A 22,159-nucleotide genomic window follows, 5' to 3' on the forward strand; every position below is an offset into this window, starting at 1 on the left:
CGGTCACAGACACCTATGGCAACACAGGTGAAAAAGAAAGACGTGATATCCATGCATGCCTTTTAAGGTGAACCCACAGGATGCCATTCCAGCCCAAATATGTAAGATCTATCCCTACTAGATGGTATAGAGATTCACAGATACAGCGAGACAGGGTATATTCATCCAATGATGCAGAGGAGAACAGCAAGAACAAGCACGTTTAATGGGAGAAATAATCTATTTTCTTAGACCACGCAATATAGATGGAAAACACAGACAAGCTTAGGAAAAGCATAAAGAACAGTTTGTGCACCTCAAAGGTTTATCCTCCTATCCTCTCCACAAACTACATTCCAATAATTTAAGGAAATACATTGTCTCACCACAAACCACACCCTTTGGTATCAAAAGCATTTTTCCAACACCGCTCTCACTATTTAAAAAATAGGAGTATATCTGAGGAAAATTTTTGTTAAAACAATAGTGTTCTAATATTAATATTCTTATTCATTTGTGTCCCAATTCAAAGTACCTAAAACATACCTAACTTTCAAACACACTAGCAGTCCTTTTAAAAATCAGATTTATACCCAATAGCTAATCTCTGCTTCTTCTCAACCTAACTACTTCATACCACACTTCTACTTCACGTCATACTTGTCGTCTGCTTCGTATCAAGCATTTAAAGCATAATCTCAGACCAACTTAAGTGCTACACAGACAACCTAGTGAAAGTTAAGCATCTTAGCCTCAATTTACGCACAGGTCAGATTTACATTATCACCTTATTTGCATAAGCGCACATATTTCCCAATTAATTCCAGCCTGCATACCTCTTTGGCTCCCCATTCTTGGTTACCACCAAGATTTGTACTCATCAACTCTCTGACGTATCACATCGTCTAATTTAAAAAATATGCTGTGATTAACATTACCTTTTCTTATTAAATTTCTTCATTGCATTACATCTTTTCTCAGTCCTGACCTGATCTACATCAGAAAAACACTGTTGCTCCAGTTATGCCAGTTTTAAAATAGTTTTCACCCCATTAAGATGAATTGCCAGCACTGAAATACTTAGGTTAGCTTACCAGTGGCTCAGACCAGTTTGGCTTAATAATTTAAAATTTACTAATATTGCAAAGTGTTTTAATACAGATAAGCCTTTATTCACATGAAAGAAACGTGCTTATACACATTTGTAGAGCACCCAGGGTATACTCCACCTCCCTCTCCTATTTGTTTGGGAACACAGGTGCTGTTGTATAAAGGTACAGTAATAAGGAAGACCTGAGAGGACCAGCTTCCTCCCATTTCAACAGAAGTCGCTACAAACTTTAACAGTCCTGAAAGTTGAACAACAAAGCAAGTTTAAACATATTTGCTAATCCAAATTTAGGCACGTATTTTTAGGATCCTAGTGTCAAATCGCAAATTTTGTCTTTTAGGAGTTTGACACTGGAAAGCACTTTACTTGGGGGTCGGGGAGGAGTGACAGAAGGGGGTGAGTTTGCAGATTGCACCTGTGTGATCACAATGACATAGCCTGCATACCTCTTGGGCTCTCCAGTCTCCTTACCACCTAGATCTTTACTTCCCAGTATCCGTTAATCTATTTTCATTGAAGAGGCTGGCACAGGTACAAGCGCGCTCAGGGATCGGGTAATTGCAGTTACTATCCCAGCGGTATCTGCTTGCAGGAGCGGAACGCTGAACAAGCTGCGAAATCGGCTCTGAAGACGATCGTCTGGCTCCGCCCACGCCGCCTGCAGCAGCCCCCGAGGGAGGCGGCTGCAGCTCCGGGACTCCCGCTGCTCCACTGCCCCAGGGCCAGCCGCCCCTCCGCGCGGGAGCCTCCAGCGCCGCCGCTCCGGCGGCCCCTCCGGCCCCCTGGGCGGTGGAAGCACAGCACCGCCGCTCCGCCATCGACAGCGCGGGCCCGCACCGCGTCGCGCCGCGCCCCGCCCCGCCCGAGCTCGGCCCCCGCCTCCCCGGCTCCGGTACCGCTGAGTGAGGCCGAGAAACCGGGCGGAGGCCGCCTGTGCGCTGCTCAGCTCCATGCGGGCGGCAGCCGGAGGCCTCACCGCTCCAGCGTCGCTCCTGCGGCTCCGTCCCGCGCGGGAGACGCGACGGGAGCTCCGCGCACACATCCCGCTACCCCGGCGCACGGCCGCCGCCCGGACCCGCGAGCCACTCAGACGCCGCGCCTGCCGCCGCGCCGCCGCCGGGGCCCGCCGGGAGCTGTAGTCCCGGGCTGCGAGCGAGCGGCCCGTCCCTCGCAGCCGGGAGCAGAGCTCCGCGAGGGGACGCGAGCGGTCCTGCGCCCCCACGCAGCGAGAGGCGTCAGCCGGCACCGCCCTGAGGGGCCAGGCCGGGGGCTGCGCCCCCCGCGAACGCCGGCTTGGTAAACGCGGGGAGGTAGGGAAGCTGGCTCCCGTGCAGTCGTTAGCTCGGAGCTGGTTGCTATTTAGTAGGAAGGAGCAAAACCCTTTGCCAGCTGTCCATCCACCTGTGGTCTTTGCTGCATTCTAGAAGTCAGGTTTAATGCTACTACTGTTGCATCAGTAAAGCCACGTAAAATGTTTTCTGAACCTGCTCACCTACAGCTCAGAATCTTTAGAAGTGCAGTCGTCTCACAGACTGATATTCTCTGTCATGTTCAATCGCAACTGGCCAGCAGGGTGAAACCTTAGCGGGGAAGGAATGACAGCTCCGTTCAGTATTACTTCTTTAACAAAGTCGAAAAGTCAGACAACACGTGGGCAGAGCCTTCGGCTTGCTAGCCGGCACCAGCTCACCTCATCGCAATTGAGTCTTAAACGATCTCCACCTGTGTGACTTTATAAGTCTAACACATAACAAAACAGCAGCACTTTCAGGTGTGTGAAGCTCTTCCCTCTATTTTCTCCTTTTACACAGATAGATATTATTGTTCTCTGCCTTTTCAGGAGGTAAACATAGTCTATGCTTGTTAATGTGAAATAAACCCTGGAGTGAGGTTTGAAGCCCCACATTGAGAATCAAAGCACGGCAAGGTGACCTAAAGTATTTTGACTGTGTGAGGACTTATTTTAAAACTTTCCAGTAGAAGTTGAAACCAATATTACAATCAACTATTATGACTAAAGATGAACCAATGTTTTGCTAACATAACAACTTGTATCATGGATAATCATAACTTGGATGACTATATTCAGTTTGGACAAGTTTCTACAAAACATACAAGCAATTGAAATTACTGAAATTAACTGCACTGCATTTCTGTGTACTATTAAATACTGCAGCCATCCATGTAGTAAACTGTAATAAGTTACTACATGATGTGTTTGTGTATATATTCTTATCTTTCTTTACAATTATTACAAAATAGTAACTTCAGGTAATATACTAAAACTCCTCTTTGAGGTTCGAATTTAATGAAAAGCTTCCCTAGTGTTAAAAGACAACTCAGTTTCCGGAATTCATATAGGTCTGGGTCTCTGCTTATTCTGTTAGACACTAGAAAATGAAGAGTGACACAAGAGGGCAAAGGACACCCGTTATGCAATAGAAGCCACCAAAGAGCAACTTTTAAGTAATGCTGATCCAGGCTGGACCCAAGCTGGTGAGGTACTGCTGAGGAATTCTGTCAGGTATTAGCCTTGCCTTAAAGAATTCAGACAACGTAGAATGCTAAAGCTTATTAGAGTTAAGACCCATTTGGATCTTCTATAAGTGAAGTTTCCAACATATTGACACCTGGGGATAGCTTCACAATGGAGCCTCTGGCAGCAATTCTGTCTGAGTCTGCATCCTCCACCAGTTACTTACTCCTCCTATGTCACAGCATCACCCTTTGCTGTCAATTCTGCCATTGTGTTTGAGGAGTCATGCTATCAGCTGCTCAATAAAGTAACTTGGGGTTAAAAAAAAGAAAAAAAGAAGTCTTTCAAATATGGTAGGGAGAGGCTTTTGTTGGTTAACCAGGGAATTATCAGGATACAGTTGGATTGTGAGTTTAACGATAGATTGATTTGAGCAAAGTGCAAGCATGAATAAAGTGATAAAATGCATTTGGAACCCAGCATACTATTATTCTGAACCTCACATCATCACGTAGGACCACCTACAAGTTACATGTCCCACAGCTACTCAGTTTGGCAGACGGCACCTCAGGTCCAAATCAAAAAATTGTACCCATACACCCAGCCTCTCACCGAAAACTGGCAGTTATTCCTAGAGAAGCAGGCAGTTGATGACCGCATCTAAGTCTGTAACATGATGCTCAATGAGCAAAATTTAATTATGCTTTTTTGTTGTTGTTTTTACCCCCAGTGCTAAAACACAGTGAGAATTCCATGCATTGGGCACTCTTAGAGTAAAATCTTTTCATGCATTCTCCTGCACGCTGCCTTCTTCCTTATACGGGTAACTGTAGCCTTTCATAGTTCTTCCAGCTAGAAATAATGCCATCAAATTTAAATCAGAAACATTTAACCATTTTTGGAATAATCTTCCTTCATTAACTATATTAATGTGCTTTTACGCAATGTTAAATGTATGGACATGGGTCAATCCTCTACAGTCTGTCCCCTGACAAATCCTCAAAGCTGAAAGAGATAGGAATCTCCACCTTAGCAAGTACACCTTTGTTTTCAAAAATTAAATCTAAAAAACCCTATGTCTACAGGCAAGAAACTCCAAGAAGATAACTGTTTAATTACTGCAACCAATGCTTTGTAGTAAACTGTATCACTAAATATTGTTTGCGGTTTTGAAGGATTATCTCCTATGCATGGAAAAGATCTTCCAGTTTTGGAAATCAATTGAAATAATTGATTTTAGCCCAGTAAAATAACACACTGTAAAGAATATCTTATTAGTTTGTAGACTACCTGTATAAAGCTCATTACATCATAACTTAAATGTCCAAATGCAAACCTAACCATGTGTCATTTGAAAGGAAATTTCAACGAATAACACTGTAAACTCACAGCTGACTGCTTATATATAAAGAAATACCCTAATGAACATAAGGATGCATACCCAGTAAAATAACTTAAAAGGAACTTCTATACTAAAGAAACAAAAATCTTTATTGAAAAAAATACCAACAATAACCCCTACTCAGTATTTTGCACTCAACCACAACTTTCCTTCTCTCTAAATATTTGGATTGCTTTACAAGATTGCCAAAAATGAGGCTTAATTTCTCTTGTTCCTTCAGGAGAACCTACTTCCATGGAAATAATGAAACAGAAAGAACCTTCCACTTAAAGTACTTAATTTCCACTTTAATGCAGCTGTTGTTTACACCATTCCTCTTCCCTTCTGTGCACTAGGTATAAAACAGAGTTAATATGAATACATGTACTCACTCAAACCTAAGTTTGAGTCACCTCAAACCTCTGTGGTGGCCCTCTGTCATCCTGAAGAATACCAACTGTTAAAACACAACCACTCTTTCAAACAGCGAAGAAACATACTTTGCTTCTGCATAGATCTTAGCAATTGCAACAACAGCTTCTTCTCAGTCGATTTCTTTCTAAGCATGTCTCCGGAAATGGAAAACCTGAAAAATTTCTGGGCCTGTCTTACGCTATACTGAAGTCTAATAGCATGCTAAAATTCCAGCCAGGGTGGAATGCAAGCACAGAGCCTCCACATGAAAAAGAGCCACAAAAATTGAAGTTTGGGTTTTTTTAAATGTTTGCAAAAAAAAAAGCATTTCTGTAGTATGCTCTAATTTCAATGCTGCAATAAATCTTGAACACGATAAAAACCACAATATTCTTTACACAAAGGTCTGCCTCCCTTACAACATGCTGTCAGCAGTTCTTTTCCCATTTTCTCAAAGAACAAGCACACAAAGATGGAAATGAGAAAGGTAGTAGCAAATTAAGAAAAGAGAGTGTCTAAAGAGGTATGCTGCAAATGCATTGGCTTGGATGCTGTCTAGCTAAAATTTGGAATTCCTGTTGGCAGCTTTTAGCAATGATAGATAGTTCTAGTATTCTGTTGCAGGAATGCAGCATGTCTCTGCAGTAAGAGGCTGGCAGAGACACAAATAGCAGAACTGCCTTAGCTTTATTTGTAATTACTCCCGATTCTATGTCACGTTCCATACTTCTCCCAAAAGAAAAAAAACCAACAACATACTACATAAAAATGGATTTTATAAGCATATGTACTGAGAAAGAGAGAGAATATTTAAAGAAAGGGACAGACAAAAGAGCCCACAGCCTATGAATTATATAGAAGGTGTGAGAAATAGAATTATGGGAATATTAAGAAAAAGAAGTTATTCACTTGAAAAGATATAGGATGGTAATAAACCTGAAGGTTCATCAAAATGAACTTCTGCTTGCTTTAATTTCCAGAATTACATCTCCCTTAATCTGCTTCCGCCTTCATAATAGCATGGGTCATTCAAGTCCATTTTGTATAGATTATATAAAGACCAATGAAGAGCTCAATTCACCAGCTGCGATATCTGTACTGTCAGCAATTTCAAATAGGGCTATTCTTCTCTCAAAACAAGGACGCTTCATCATTACTTTTGTTAAGGCATTGTAAAACAAGTTTACTTTCTAACAAACTTCAGGACAGATGAGATCCTCAGCACCTTGCAGGCAAGGAATATACATTGAAAATTATTGCAGGCTCTTAGACAGGAATACAGCTGGTCTATTTCAGCCTGACAAGTAACACTACAATTAAGATTTCAAAATAACTCTATCAATCCATTTTATCACCTCGACTTTCCCAAAAGACCACAAACTCACTTTTAGTGACACTTTAAAAGGATGAACTTTCCCTTTATAAAAAAACCATTTTGTAAGTAAGTCTCCACTGGTGACGTTTCTCTCATGTTCTTCTGAAGCACGCAGTACAAAGTACTTACATAACATACAGTGATCCAAAAAGAGAAGATATGTTCAATTTCCTTTTATTAGACGAAATGAAAAACACTCATCTTTCTCACCACTGGATAGCTACAAAAAAAACCAAAAAACACGTCTAGAAGCAAAGCTCTCAAAAGCAGACTAAGCCACAAAAATTGAAGTTTGAAGTTTGTTTTTTTTAAAATGTTTGCAAAAGATGTAATGAGGTCATGAAAACCCCGGGCACATACAGGACTAGAGTAAGATGGCTCAAATTCTACTTAAGCTCACATAGCCAGCATTTTCTATCATCTCACTGGTTTTGGACCTTCAAATGTATTTAGCCAGTTAGGGACTTACGTAGAATCCAGACCACTCGAATCTCGACCACAAGGTCTGCATTACCTTCCATCCAGACATAGACGTTTCTACTGCACAGACAAACTTTACTCACCATTACTACTTCCAAGCTTTCCCCTTCACACTGTGCATTCAATGGACCTGTGCAGCAGACCTGAAGTGGCATGGGTTGGCCACTGCCTGGGCAAGTCTGAGATTCTACCCTCAGTGTAACTTGCCATCTCTGAAGGTTTTCACAAGGCCAAACTCCAGCCTGCTTGCAAAACAACCATATAGAATGAGAGACAAAGTACTTCATGTAAGCTCTTAACTAGCTGTATGTATATATATATATATATATATATTTGCTTGGTGACAAAATGGACACAGACCTTAAAAACGACAATGACCGGCGCAAAGGAAGTAGGAAAACAGTTTATGCTTAGCAAAAGAGACTTCCAGAAAAACCTACAGTACTAGCAAGGCAAGGGACCCAGAAGGAGCAGACCCTCAGCTGCTTCTTACTACCCTGCTGTGCACTGATCATTTAATGGATCGTAAAGGTATAACACAGTTTCAGCCATCTGCAGAGAGTTTTCTGTGGAAAGTACACCTATTCAGTATGCCTGCAAATAGCAGAAACTAGTCAGTTCCAACATAGCCAAGCAGGTAGGTCAGAATTGCTGTGGAATGCTGCTCTCAAGTCAAGATGTCACACCAGAATTACTTCCATTCACACTATGCGACTAAAATCATGGGCTTGCACGGTGACTTGCCTGCCAGATGAAAAGCGATGGAATTCAAGACACATCTAGACAGCGTTGTACTGAATACAGAGGAAAAGCCAGTGATCACAGTTTGTGCACAGACGAAATACTAAAATAAAAATTTCACTTAGAAGAAAGAAACTAGAAGTGCCACAATAGCATTCTCTGAAGCGTAGTCAGCATCACATTTGACACCAAGCAGACAGGCAGAATCTCAGTGTCCAGTGGAGAATTTGGTATATTAATGACAGTTCTGGCTTACTAGAAATGAAGCAAAAGTTCTTGCAATGACACAGCTGATACAAAGATGGGTGAAAATCCAAATAAAATCCATTAAAGCCAATAAATCCCAAACCAGAATGCTGTTAGGAAAAAAACCAACACCAACCAAGGGCAACTCCAACATGGGGATGAAACTTCAATGAGTATTTTTAAGAAGGCTAATGCACAAAATGTGTAACTTACGGAGAAAAAACCCATGACCATTAAACTGTATTTCTTCGTGGGGAAAAAAGAAGGTGTATTACATAGCTAGAACTGAAGCAATTATCTTCTAAAATGCACTGGAAACTTCACAAGATTGACTGAACTCTACCTATTTTTGCAGGTAACTGGTTGAGCCAGCCTTTTCCATAAACACAATTATTCTCAGTAATTAAAAGATTTTAAATACCTCAACGAAACAGTGGATCAAGAAAAAAAAATATACCATTTTTAAAAAAACAATAGAACACCTTGCTTTTTTAAAAATTCTAAATTTCCTAAATGGAACAATTAATTTGTACAGTTCTTAGTACAGTTTTGAGTAATTTTAAAGGCAAAGTTAAAGGACAAGAATTTCTTTTTCCATAGGCAAGACTTTCTTATGTCTCTGAGAATATGTGTGCACGCCTATCTGTACATATACACAAAGACATAAGTACAACTGAATATATATATAGAACACAGATGTCAAAAAAGAAAATGTAGCCTTATGAAAGGTTGGAAGTTCACCCAGACCTCATTCGGAAGAGCTCTTCAGAGACTTTCTGTTTGTAGGTTTATTTAAGACAAATCTCTGAAGGCGTTTTCTCTGTTTTCTCATGTTGCAGGGTCACCATCAGGTCGGGCAGGCCGCTGCCAAAGGATGAGGAGAACGTGCACCTTGTCTGCCCCTCCCAAGCTGGCGGCTTCAGCACCAGCCGGCCTTGCTGCCCAGCTGAGGGGCCGCCCGGCACCGCCACGCCCGCGACCCGCCCGCCGCCCGCGCTCCCGGAGCGGCGGTGGTTCCAGGGGCCACCCCGCCGGCCGAGCGCCCGCTTCTCTCGGACGCTCCCGAGCCAGGTAGTTACCAGAGGACTCTCAGAGGCGCCGGGCACCAGCAGCAGCTGGCGGTGAAGCTGCCCGGCGCACCTGAGAAGGGCATCGGGACGCCCTCCCGCCGCGGCACCCCCTCGTTCCGGTCGATTTCGGCGCTCCCCTGCTGACGCGGATCAGGCGAGCGCACGGTGGCTGGGGGTGCGCTGCGACTCGCCCGCCCCTTCGCCCCCTCTGCTGCGGCGCGGCCCTTCGGCAGCCTGGGGGTCCTCGGCAGCGGACCTGGGCGCAGGCCGCCGAGCCCCGGCCCGCGCCGGTCGCCGGGTCCTAGAGTCCGCGGATCCACGGGGCGGGCGGCGGAGAGGGCGCAGCTGTTAGGCAGCTCGAGAGAGGGAAGCGAAGCCCTGCTTCTGTTATCGTCCTGGCCAGGGTCAGTTTCCCATTAGCTCATTCCCTCCAGTGTCTGGAGTTTTTAGAGGCCATGGTTTTTATCCTGTCTTGGCTGGACACAGCTTTCTGAGTGGTCTGAAGGTCTTGACTGCAAATACCGGGTGCTGTGGCAGTTACATGCTAGTGTTCGCTACGGAGGAAGGACTAGGGCTCCACTTAGTGCAGAAGCATAAATGGAGTAGGTGTGACAGAGGGCTGGGGAAGTGGCGCTGGGTGGGCAGTCTTCGTAGCTCTCATGTGGACGAGAGTCACACTTCTGGTGACAGTGCACTGAACGGGTAGCGCTCGTGCACAGTGACAGACAGTCCCCTGGCTTTCCTTCTGCTTGTGGCAAGTGAGAGGGTGGGCAAGTGAGAGATGACTGCTTGTTCCTCCTTTCTGCACAGGGCACGTGCATTTTTGTGCCAGGTAAGAGAAACACTTCTAGCATTGCAGACTCAGTCTGTGCCATGGTTTCTCTGAGTGCCATCATCTACTGAAGGCTGGAGTTAGCTGGGTACCTAAGGGAGCCTGACGGTCCTCAAGGGCTATGTGATATCCTGGTAACGAAATGGAGCTGGAGGAGGTGACCAAAGCAGTGGAGAATCAATCTTAATTGTGAGAACAATTACAGGCCTTGAAGTAGGCGTTATTTCTGGGAGGGCTGTGCAGTTGCCTGGCCACTCGGTAACTGTTTTTGCCTTTTGCAGGTGCTGACGTATAGCTTGGCAGCTGAAGGAGTGTAACAGTTAGGAGCTCTGTAGAGATCTGTGGCCAGCCACGGAGGACGAGCTCAGACTTGCAACCTGGGCATGGCTAAGTCCTGCAGCTGCGTTACCCATGAGGGAGGCTGGACGTGTGGAAGGTGGTTGTGTCCTAGTTGGGGATGGGGAAGACTGTGTGACAGTCCGCGTGCTGCTGGGTGGAAGGAGCTTTAGGGGGCAGGGTTTGAGACCAAAGCTGAGTGTGGGTACTGAGCCGGACACGTGTTTGCAAAGCAGTGGCAATTTGAGTGATGTGCCAAGTGGTTAAGCAACCTGATTTGAACACAAATGTTCAGAATGTGGGTAACAGGCTAAGAAAAAAAATTACTATTTCACATCACAAGAAATATTTCCCAAGCTGCAGTATTTTACCTTTGTTCTGTGAGGCATTTTCTGGTTAGTCTTTAGGGTGGGATTTACTGGCCAGAGGCAAAGGTTTTAGAGGTGCTGTTAATGACTGCAGGAGGAATATTACCAGTTGTCATAAATGCTTCTCTCTTAGCAGGTTCTGCTTTCCTTCAGGAAAGACTCGTTGCTGGTAATAAATGTCACTGGCTCTGGTGTCCCTAATGCAAATGACTTAGTACTTACAGCTGCAGGTAGGTTCAGTGGAAGTACATTTCCATGTGGCTCTTCCCGTTCTGCTGCAGGGAAGCTTTTAAAGCTGTGGACAAAAGTTCCTCAGGTTGTCTTTACTGTTTTCCTGCTCATACGTGCTTTGGTGTTTCTTACTTAAGGCTGAGGGTTCAGAGTCTTTCACTTACGGTTTATTTTTTAGAGTTTGTAGCTGAGGATTGCTTACTCAGGGGTTGTAGTTTATTTTGTGAGGCTCAGTATTTGTCAGGGTTTATAGCTTACTCATTTACTGATCAGCCATCAGGGTTTAAAAATCTGTCATCATCCATAAACTTTAAATCCCCAACAACCATTTTGGTTCCAAGATTTGAAGTTTATAACTTAGATTCAGGATTGATGACTTACAAAAATGGAAATGTCTAAATCCTAAGATAATAAACTGTAAGCCCTGAAGCCTAAACACTAGGCTGTGAACCCTGCTGTGGGGTTTGTAATCTTGTCCTGTGCCAACAAGGGTTCAGCTCTGTGCTCTCATCTAGGGTCTGGATTTGATACGGTGCAGTCACCTAACACAAAATCAGGCTGCTAAGGTAATGTGTGAGCTGAGAGCTGTGAAAATTTCCTGCAGGGCTTTATTCTAGAGGTAGGGCAGAGTACAGACAGGTGAAATCAGGACTTTTCCTCTCAAATGCCAGAGCTGAATCCTGTCCCTGAAGGAAAGCGAGGGTGGGTTTGACAGCTACTTAAGCTTCTTGCCTCATCAAGGGCAGGAGCAGGAGGCAATCCTTCCCTACTGGACTGATGAACGGTGGTCCAGCAACGGCTCCTGCGGTGTCACAGGGGGAAGGAGGAACATGCTGGCACGGAGCCGTGTGATACATTCACTCCTGAGTGTCATTTATGTGTCATTTATATGCATTCATTAATGAACGATTGCTTTATTCTTTCAACTCTTGTCCATATGATGGAGCTGCCACAAAGGCGACCTGGTAAACATATTGACAAAGAAAGATATCTTCCCAAGATGTCCCTGATAAGCTCAGCCGGAAACCCCCTTGATGGGGGGTGGTTGGCAGGACAAAAAAAACTTGGATGGGTACAGGACAAAGAAACTGCGATAACAAACTCACCTTCTAGAAAAACAGGAATTGGCAACAACTATTCTAGGAACTGATGTCCTACACCCATTTATGTATCCACACCAAAAAGGTATAAAAAGTAACTCACTGCGTACCTGTTGTGAATGGGTGATTTAGAACGCTTAAGGAATCACCAACAAAGGTATTAGCAAAAGTGGGTTTAATATAATGTTGTAAAAGTGCGACTTAACAAAGTTCGATGGCAAGGTTCACTCTATTAACTACTGCATGGAAGAGTCATACAAAGGAAAATTGAGTTACACTCAAGTTAGAATGATTCACAGAGAGACCGGAGATGTGAAGAGTAAGGAAGACCCTCCCATTGAGTCATGAGGTTCAGAGCAGACCCCCTTGCTTTCTAAACTCCTGATGGAGCTTAGGTGCGGCTGGGTCCAGTCTTAGTCTCAGACTTGGTCAACGGTTTATGTCTAAGGGATTAGTACATGCGAAGTTTATATAATGTTTCATTAGCATCAGTTCAGCATGCAATCAAAGTTACTAAGACAAAAATCAAAGTTACCGTGCTACACATTATGCGTGGTATCGGTTGCTTACCGAAGATCTGTTGTTGGTAAAAGGTCTCTCTGCCTCAAGGAGCAACCTTGAGAGGTGTCCCAGCTCAAGGGGAGATCATCGCCATGCAGCCGCGCTGCCTAGCAGGGAGAACTCAAAGAAGGCTCACTTAGGCTGTCATATTTATAGGATAAAGTGGTTGGCGTGTAGTCAAATTACATGCGATGGAAAAGATATGCAGGAGACTCCCTGTACCGACAACTTTCTTTGTTCCTTGGTAAATGAGTCTTGGAAAAGCCATCCACTATTCATGTGTTAATCGCATGATCGATGTACCAAGCTCGTATGCATCAATGGTCACTGTGTCACTCTGCTCCTTTGTGGGTTTTCAGAGAACAGATTGAAACTAGAGGAGTTCATGGCCTGGCTATGGCTCAGGCCTTTACCTCTTCTGGAGCCTGCACCAAACCACTGCCAGTCTGGTCAAGGAGTCAAGCGCATCTGTCACGCTACCCAAAATGAGCTTCTCTACCAGAGCTTCCTTGCATGAGATCTTCTGGACAGACCAGACCCTTGCCAGGGACACATGACTGGCTCCAGACTCCACGATGCGGATCATCTTTGAAGTGAGACTTTTCCATCATCGATTAGCCTCACTCCTGGGAGCCATTTGGTGAGTGTCATACCAGTAACACTTTACATAATATATTTATAGGCATACACAGCTAAAGGTTTATAAATATGTGCTTGCTTCGCTAGTTGGAATTCTGTAGTATCTTGTAATACACATATATTTGCTTTACTCTTGTAATACACATACTTGCTTTCCTAGTGGTAATTTTGTAGTGACTTGTAGTGTGTGTATATATATGTACACGCTATATGTATACTACTTTTATATACATGTATGTATATGTATTTGTTTTTAATAATAGTAGTTTTGTAGTAATTTGTAATAAAGTAATTCTCAGAAACCCAGACCTCCATGTCCTTGTGTATTGCGGAATCCCGAGAACCCTACAGTCATGACCTTTACACACCTGTGGGTCAGGTAACCCTCATAGGTCGTGACCGTGACTGCTATACCGTGTCCCTTTGTGTTGAGTAAAAAGTGCCTGAACACAGTGCTCCAGGGAGGAGGTTACACATTGTGTCTGAGAGGCTAGGGACCAGTCCCAAGGGCTCTTGGACCACTTTAAGGTTCCTCAACATTCCAGGACACCCCCAGTGCTGTTCACAGGGCTGCAGGGAATTTTTTTCGCAGTCCCATTGACATTCAGTTATTAGAAACAGCTTGCATCCTCCTGAAGGCAGCCAGGGTTCCTCAGTGCTGTGTGAGGTCCTGAGGCTGCCCCTGGATTTGCTATTAGCATCCTGAGATGGTCTCGGTGTGTGTCTGGTGGCATGGGGTGGGGCCTTTGCTGGCGGGGGTGGGAGATGGAGTTTCCATGATGACAGCAGACTTGCCATTGGCCCCACTGAGCCCCACTGTGTGCATTAGGAGCCCTTTGGTGCATACTAAGGCCCTCCATTTGCCCTTCTGCACTCCCAGAGGCATCCATTTGTCCCATCACTGCATGGTGTTTCTTTTTTTTCCCTTTTGGTTTGGGGCCATTCTAGAAGCATAGCACGGTGCCTGAGAGCGGTCGGTGTGTACGTGGTGGTAAAGCTCAGGCACTGTTGGACCACAGACCAGTAGCGGCACTGCTGGGGAGCCCTGGGCCGGTGTTGGGGATTGCAGAGCAGTGCTCTGCATTCCGTAGTGGCTTCCAGGTCTGGGTGGGTGTCCTGGTTTCAGCTGGGATAGAGTTAATTTTCTTCCTAGTAGCTGGTATAGTGCTGTGTTTTGGATTTAGGGTGAGAATAATGTTGATAATACACTGATGTTTTAGTTGTTGCTAAGTAGTGCTAAGTTGGTGCTAAGTAATGCTTACACTCGTCAAGGACTTTTCAGCTTCCCATGCTCTGCCAGGTGCACAAGAAGCTGCGAGGGGGCACAGCCAGGAGAGCTGACCCAGACTGGCCAAAGGGCTATTCCATACCACATGACGTCATGCTCAGTATATAAACTGGGGGAGTTGGCTGGGGGGCAGCGATCACTGCTCAGGGAAGTGCTGGGCATCGGTCGGTGGGTGGTGAGCAATTGTACAGTTATCACTTGCTTTGGATGTTATTATTGTATTATTCTTATTTGGTTTTATTATTATTATTACTACTACTACTACTATTTCTACTATTCTATTTTATTTTACTTCAATTATTAAACTGTTCTTATCTCAACCCACAAGTTTTCTCCCTTTCACCCTTCCGATTCTCTCCCCCATCCCACTGGTGGGGGGGGAGTGAGCGAGCGGCTGTGTGGTGCTTAGTTGCTGCCTGGGGTTAAACCATGACAGTGGGAGAAAAGACCTCCATGTAGGGTTACACCTCACACAGCAGTATGCATCGCGGCATGTGGTGTACAACACTGCGGGAGTTGTAGTCCTCTGGCACCGGGAGTTCAGCCTTCCGTATCGTTCTGTACTGGGCAGAGCTTCCGGTTGCCCATGTTGTTCTACGCAGCATGTCAGGAGATGAAGTCTTCTGGCACTAGAATTCCAATCAGCCACTTTGTTCTGTGCAGCGAGCCAGGAGATTGCTTCACAGCCTTCTGCTGCCTGCCTAGTCCTCTTATGACCCCTCCTGCATTTCTTATTCTGTCTCAGAGATTTCTATTTACTCACTTATTTCCTTTGGACCACACTAGTCCCCTTGGGACCCCTCCCAAGGCCACCTTTGTGCCCCAGAGCACTTGTATTGCCCTCTATACCATCTAGAATGTTTCTATTGAGTCACTTTTCCCCCATGATATCTGTACTCATTCCACATCCACTCCAGAGGTTCTCTTTGTGTCTCTGAGCCTTCTTTTACCTCTGTAGCTCCCTCAGGACCCCTCTTAAGGCTTTCTTTGTACCCCAGAGCACTCTGTTCTTCATCTGTGCCATCTAGGATGCCCATATTAAATCCCTGGCCCTCTGAATACATCTATACTCTTCTCTAACCCCCTCTCAACTTCCTAGTTTTTTCCCTGAGCCTTCATTTGCCATTGTAGCACCCTTGAGACCCTTTGAGTTCCCTCACATATCATTATCAGGCTTTCCTTCTACCCCACCCGAGATCCCTGTTTTGGCCTCTAGGATCTCTTGTGTTGCACACAGAGAAGCGGTCTGGAGGCCCCCTTGTGCCCCAGAGTGTTCTGTAGCCTGTCCAGTCCTTTGAGAACTCTTCTAGTTCTCTTCAGTGAGTAGGTCAGAGAGACGTCCTAGGAGTCCTGATGACCTGGAATTGTAGGTGCTACACAGGAAACCATTCCCTCAGGAAGTGGAAGTCTTAAGTGAAGTCTTCTTCCAAGACATATTTCTGTTGTCTTATTCAGCACTACACAATGCACTCCTGGTGTAGCTTTGGTAGCATATGTGGCCCAAGAGAAATGAAGAGCAGCACTATAGTATTTTCTTTGTTAGAAAGAAAACTACAGCCTCATGCTTCTGTTGCTAGTACTATTACTAATTTAGATCAACTGTTTTTCAGTGTAGCCTCCAATAACCCCAAATACTTTTAAGAGCTTAAAAGAAAGGTTTGTGTTTGTCAGAGTAAAAGCAAATTTAAATTACCTACCTGTTTATATTGTTGCTGTGACATATGCAGTCAAAGTGTTGTCCCAAAAAGCCAAATAACACACAGAGTCAAGATATTTGTTTATTTCATATCTGCACAGAGATGGGTGCTAGGCGGTAACTCCACAAAGCTAGCACACCTTGGTTAACATACAGTGACGTTTTATACATTCTGAGTAGCTGTTATCAGTGTTTTTACAATTCCCCTTATTCATCCTTGCTTCTATTGGTTCTCACAAACCTCGTCTCCACTTAAAGGTACAGTGTGTTTTAAATTTACAGCGCATGCTCAGTGGGTAGGGGTCTTTGCTTGGGCTGGGGGCTTTATTGCTGGAGGTGTGGTTTTTACTATGTTAATTAGGATAGTTCACTCGTAATTCAAGTGATTCTCCTTGGTCTTATCAGTGGTTTTACTCCCTTTGCACTTATCTTGGCATTTTCTAGTCTGGCTGATTTATGTTGCCATCTTGTTCCTTCTCCCAGGGCCATGTCTTACTAACTATCTACAGAGGTCCTTTGTTTTGTTTCTCACATGTCTCCAACAATAGTAAAAGAGCAGATATGGTCTTTCATAGTAGTAGTCTATTTCTCTTTCCTGTGCTTGGCATGCTGTAAACCCAAGGCAGAGTAAAAGACTTACTTCTGCCCAGCTGGCTGTCTTTACCCATTTTGCTGGTTTTCTCTCCCCTGTCTTACAGGACTGTGGATGGGGTGGTAGGTGAGGCTTAGTGGTATATCAACCGCAGGTCTCACCTCAGGGATCTCATTTAGCTTGTGGCTTCAAAAGGGGTTAGTGGTCTGGGTTTGTTTTTTGTCAATAGCAGTCTTTGAAGTTAAGATATTTGGAAAGCTCTGTTTTCAATCTCAGGGAAACAGAGGCTCCTCTTTGAGGTAAGACCAACAGGATAACTCAAGGCTGAGTAGTGGGCATAGCACAATGCATGCTTATAGGCTGCGGTTGTTTTTCAAGTCAATAAATGACTAAAGGGTGTTTGAGGTGGAGGATGTAACAGCTTTTTTTTTTTTTTTTTTTACAAATCTAGATTATGTTTTCTTGAACTTCAGAGATTAGACGGAATGTTGTTTTCTTACTGGATCTGTTGGAGGTGATGAAAGCAGGGATCGTCACCATCTTCTGTAGGACTCATAAGAACATAGTGGTGGTCAGGGCAAGCATGTTGTCTACACTTATATCTGAAATTCTTCTGCATCCTAAGGAAGGAGGGGATGTACAAAGCATGTGCTCTTTGCTCTGGTCTTTGTAGGTGCTGCATGCAGTCCTGGAGGGCAAAGCTGCATGCTGATGTGCAGTCCTAGGAGGTGAGGATGTTGGCCAGATTAGTGTCCAATTACAAAGTAGCATAAGGCAACCTAGTGATGTTTGTCTCTTTGGTTTTGTAGGTGCGGTGGAGGGCTGTCCTCAGAAGTGGCTGAGGATTTCAGGTGAGGCTGGGTAGGAGGGAGAAGTGGCATGCCTGGCGATTGCTTTTGAACACAATGGTCACTTTGTCACTCTAGTTTTCTAGGCACCACAGGAAATATGCTAACAGCACCATCTCACTGTGGAATCGGAGTGGAGAAGGCAAGTGGAGTGACATGGCGCTTCTGAGGAGGGTGTTCTTGGGGAAGACGCCTGTGGTGGCTGACATGACAGTGACTGATAGTACTCTATTGCTGCAGCTGTTGAAGAGGAACCTGGTGACTGCAGGTACATCCTGGTTAGGGGATGTAGTCCTTATCGGAAAAAGCTGCTGCCGCCCGGCGACCAAAAGTTGGTACTGCGGCTCGGAACCCGCGCATGCGCGGTGGCTTTCACGTGATCCACGCTGCCGGTTGCCGGTAACAGCAATGCGATACCACGGTGCGTGAGAGGTGATGCCGCCGCACTCGTTGCTGCCTCCCGGTAAGGAAACGCCGCTCCCGCCCCACGGGCGCTTGCCCAGGGGCGGCACCGGCGCCGCCGTCCGCGTTTTGCGCGCCGAGCGCCCGCCGACAGCGCGCCCGTGGGGCGGGAGCGGCGTTTCCTTACCGGGAGGCAGCAACGAGGGTCAGAAAGAGTAAGAGATGAACAGGAAGGAGGACAGGGACAGTGAGATACGGAATAGAAAAAAACAGCAACAGTGAGCAAGACAAGGGGAGAGAGGGAGAAAGGGGGGGGAGAGAGGGAGGAAGGGGAGGGAGGGAGGGAGCAGAGATAGGAAGGCAAGGACAGAGTGGCACGTACAGGTGTAAAGAGGAAAAGAACACCAGGGAACAGGACAGAAAAATGGGGGGTGGGGGAAGAGATGGATGCAGATCAGGACAAAAAGATGGAAAACCCGAGAGCTGACAAAAGGGAAGAGGAGAAGGAGGCAGACGTCCCTCAGGCGCAGAGGCTGGGCACCTCCCCAACTCACCAGAGCTCCCCCTGAGCCTCCTCTGCTCTCGTTTGCTCTCCATCTCAGCATCCTTCTCCCCGTCCCTCTCTCTTTTGCAGTATCCCACTTTCTGGCTCCCTGTCCCTCACCTGTTTTCTAGATCGCTCTGTCCTTCCTCCAGTCTTTCCTTGTCCCTCTGGCCTGCTACCCATCACTGGTTTGTTCTTTCGTCGTCTCTCTGCCTTGCTGCTGTCACTCTCTTCCTCTCTCCGTCTCTAATGTTTCTTTCACCATCTCTGCCCTGCTCCCTGTCCCTTTTCTCTTTTCTCTGTCCTCCATCCTCCCCGTAACTTTGTCTGTATATCTCCATACCACTTGTTCTCCCATCATTTCTTGCTATACCCCCCTGCCCAGCTTGCTGTCCCATTATTCCCCTCTGTTCTACTTCCTTTTTTCTCATCCTGCAGCCCATTGCTAGTTTTTCTTTCTCCCTCTCTTTGTCCTGATCTCTCTCTCTTCTCTTCAATCCCTCTGGCTTGTTCCCTGTCTTTTTGTCTCCCTCCCTCCCTTATTCCTCTCATTTGATTTCTCTCTCGATCTGTCTGTTCGGCTCCCTGCTTGTCATTTTCTCTCTCTTTCCCTCTGTCCTGCTCCCTGACACCTTTTTATTGACTTATCCATCTCCCTGTCCTTTTCCCTGTACTTTTCTTTCTCTGTTCCTCAGTCCTTTCTCATTTTATTTTTCCTCTTTCTGTTCCTCTGTCCTGCTCCCCATCACTGTATTTTCGTTTTCTGCATCTGCTGCTCCAGTAATGACTGCCAACTTGTCCCAGGGGAAGGGTGAGTGTACAGGCAGTGAGCCCCTTAGCAGACTCACTCCCAGGACTTATTAACGAATAAACACTTGCTGTCTCCTTTGTGGCTGTGTTTGTACTCCTTTGTACTTGGTGAGTGGCTGTTAGAGAGATCAGGGGAGCAGGTTACACGGTGGGTGTCAGGGGCCATGGCTGCAGCTGTGAGCTGGGGCTGGAGGAGCCCCAGGGGGCCCGGTGAGGCTGATGGTGATGGCCCCTCTGTGTAAAAGGGCTGCAGCCCCAGGGGATGGTGCTGCTGGGGCATGCCTGCTGGAGAATGCCGACGAGTCGCAAGGATGTTTCCAACCCACCGGTGCAACAGGCTGATGGTCAGTTGGAGTCAGGCCCCATCAGGACAGGTCCCAGGCATTTTCTGAGAGCTGGTGGAGAGGATGCAGGAAGAGGGGCAGGAGATGGCTGCCCCCACCCCTCTGGGTGCCCGCCCCCTGGAAAAGGCACTGGGTGCCTCCCCAACTCAACAAAACTCCTCCAGCACTGCTTGCCCCATGCAACTGCCCCCAGCTCCAGCACCTCCCCTGAAGCCTCTCCTGTAGGCATGGACTGCCCCCAAACCCTGTCCTCACGGCAGCAAGCTGGCCCTTGAATATGCTTTATTCTCCTTAAATGCAGGTGCCATTAGCATCAGTTCAGGGAAAGAGCGGCATCTCTAGCAGCTCCTGCAGAAGGAGGGGTTCCTGCCTGAGGACAGCTACAGTCATCCCTGTGGATAATGGTTGTTTCCCTTGTTCTTTCCCTCTCCCAGAGGCAGCACTGAGGACTCGGTTGGCAATTCCTCTCCAGGGATGTTGGTGACTGCATCTGGCTCAGGTTTGTGTGGGTTGCCTTTGGCCTCGTTCTCCTAGCGGCATGGTCAAAAATGGACAGCTGGATGCTTCCTGGCTGTGGACAGGAGCTGCCACGGCTGAAGCTGGAGAGGCCAGAAAAAGGTAAAGCACCTGAAGAATAAAATAAAGAGGAGCCAGCCGGCAGCTGCCTCCAGCTGCCGACAGGAGACAGCCTTCCTGTTGGCGTGAGGAAGGATCCCTCTTAGCGCAGTCCTCAGCAGATCCAATTGCCAACGTGTGCTGCAGCGTCCATATGCGTAATGGGAAGCACAGCACAGCCAGGTAACACATGCACGTGTGAGGCTATGTATCTGGGAAGCCTTGTATTGTAAGAGCTGTAAGACACCAGTCTAGTCTCTTAGGTAGATGACAGTCAAGTGACCGGAGCTACAGGGCCAGGGGAGAGAGAGAGACAAAGACACGTCCGAGCTGTCCAGTTCTCTAAGTGGCTTGGAGAGCGGGAGCTGCAGTGAGTCCTGGACCCTTGGGGCTATGTTGTCCCTATTGTGCATCCTAGTCCTTCCCTGCCCTGCCTTCTCTTTCTCTCGCTGCTGTCACTTTTTTTTCCACTTCCTTGCACCTCTCCCTCCCTCATTCTCCAAGTCCCCCTCTTTATCTGTTGTTCTACCCCTGTGTTTTCTTTCTCTCTCTGCACTTCTGTCCTGTTCCCTGTCCTTTTTTTCATCCTCTGTATCTGTCCTGCAGCCCATAACTATTTTTGTCCTTCTCCATCTATGTCTGTCTTCCTATCCCAACTTTTTAAATTTCTCCTCGTCTGCCCTTTAGCCCTTCACAATTCCTACCCCTCACCTCTCTGTCTTCATGTCCCTATTTTTTAATTCCTCTATCCCTGCCCTGTATTCTAGATAGACTTTTTCTTTCTCAAATTCTCTCGTTCCAGGTCCCTGTCTTTTAACTTCTTCCCTCTCTGTCCCACAGCTGCTTTTTGTCTTTATCGTTCTCTCTCTGTCTGGCTCCATGTCCCTATTCTTTAATTCCCCTGTCTTTCTCTTTCAGCTCATCAAGGTTTTTTGGCATTTCTCAGTTTATCTCTGTCCGCCTCACTGTCCCCTTTTTAAAATCCTCCCTCTCTGCCCTGTGGCCCATCACTATTCTTTGTTTTTCTCCATCTCTCTCAGGCTGATTCCCTGTCGCTTCCTCTCTGGCCTGTAGCCCATCGCTATTTTTTCCCCCCTGTACCTCTCCCTCTGTGGCTCCCTTTCCCTATTTTTCAGTCCCCCTTCTCTGTCCTGTAGGCGATCGCTGTTGGATTGGGTTTACGTGGCAAGGTTTTGTTAGCTGGGGTGGGGCAGGATCTGCAGGGGTGGGTTCTGCAAGAAGACACCAGGAGTTGCCCCCATGTCAGGCACAGCCAGTTCCAGCTCCAAGATGGATCTGCCACCGGTCCAAGCTGAGCCCATCGGCAATGCTGGTTGTGCCTCTGGGATGGACATTTAAGAAGGGGTAAGAAATCCTGCACAGATGCTGTGATAGAGAAAACGTGAGCGTGAAACAGCCCTGCAGACACTAAGGTCGGTGAAGAAGGAGGGGGAGAAGGTGCTCCAGACACTGGAGCAGAGATTCCCCTGCAGGCTGTGGTGAAGGCCATGGTGAGGCAGGTCGTCCTCCTGTGGCCCATGGAGGTCCACAGTGGAGCAGACATGCACCTGCAGCCCATGGAGGACCCCACGCCACAGCAGGTGGATGTGCCTGAAGGAAGCTGTGACCCCATGGAGAGCTTGCGCTGGAGCAGGCTCCTGGCAGCACCTGTGGCCCTGT

The 22,159-nt window shown here is 46.4% G+C and overlaps 1 protein-coding gene, 1 long non-coding RNA gene and 1 pseudogene across 6 annotated transcripts in view; 2 read left to right on the plus strand and 1 right to left on the minus strand.

Moving 5' to 3' along the window:
* The window catches only part of GARNL3 (GTPase activating Rap/RanGAP domain like 3), a 59,067-nt gene extending 49,698 nt beyond the window's left edge, over window positions 1–9,369 (minus strand). For 2 of the 5 annotated variants that reach the window (XM_087753397.1, XM_087753396.1), the window contains exon 1: window positions 9,283–9,369. In XM_087753397.1, coding sequence (XP_087609523.1) covers window positions 9,283–9,356 — 74 coding nt within the window. In that variant the 5' untranslated portion in view covers window positions 9,357–9,369. Of the gene's footprint in view, window positions 1–1,986; window positions 2,138–8,950; window positions 9,020–9,282 lie in introns of those variants that run through there. The other 3 variants (XM_087753395.1, XM_087753394.1, XM_087753398.1) reach the window with 2 other exon arrangements.
* An 8,355-nt stretch (window positions 9,370–17,724) lies between these two features.
* On the plus strand, window positions 17,725–21,737 carry LOC148056271 (uncharacterized). The gene is made up of 3 exons (XR_015703789.1): window positions 17,725–17,767; window positions 17,843–18,032; window positions 20,299–21,737. It is a non-coding gene; the product is annotated as an uncharacterized LOC148056271 (long non-coding RNA).
* LOC148056272 (uncharacterized) lies at window positions 18,200–19,339 on the plus strand (annotated as a pseudogene).
* Window positions 21,738–22,159: the final 422 nt, after the last annotated feature.

This window comes from Nipponia nippon, unplaced genomic scaffold, assembly GCF_047370975.1.
Source record: "Nipponia nippon isolate SJK-2023a ecotype South Korea unplaced genomic scaffold, ASM4737097v1 scaffold_16, whole genome shotgun sequence".
Classification (NCBI taxonomy): domain Eukaryota; kingdom Metazoa; phylum Chordata; class Aves; order Pelecaniformes; family Threskiornithidae; genus Nipponia; species Nipponia nippon.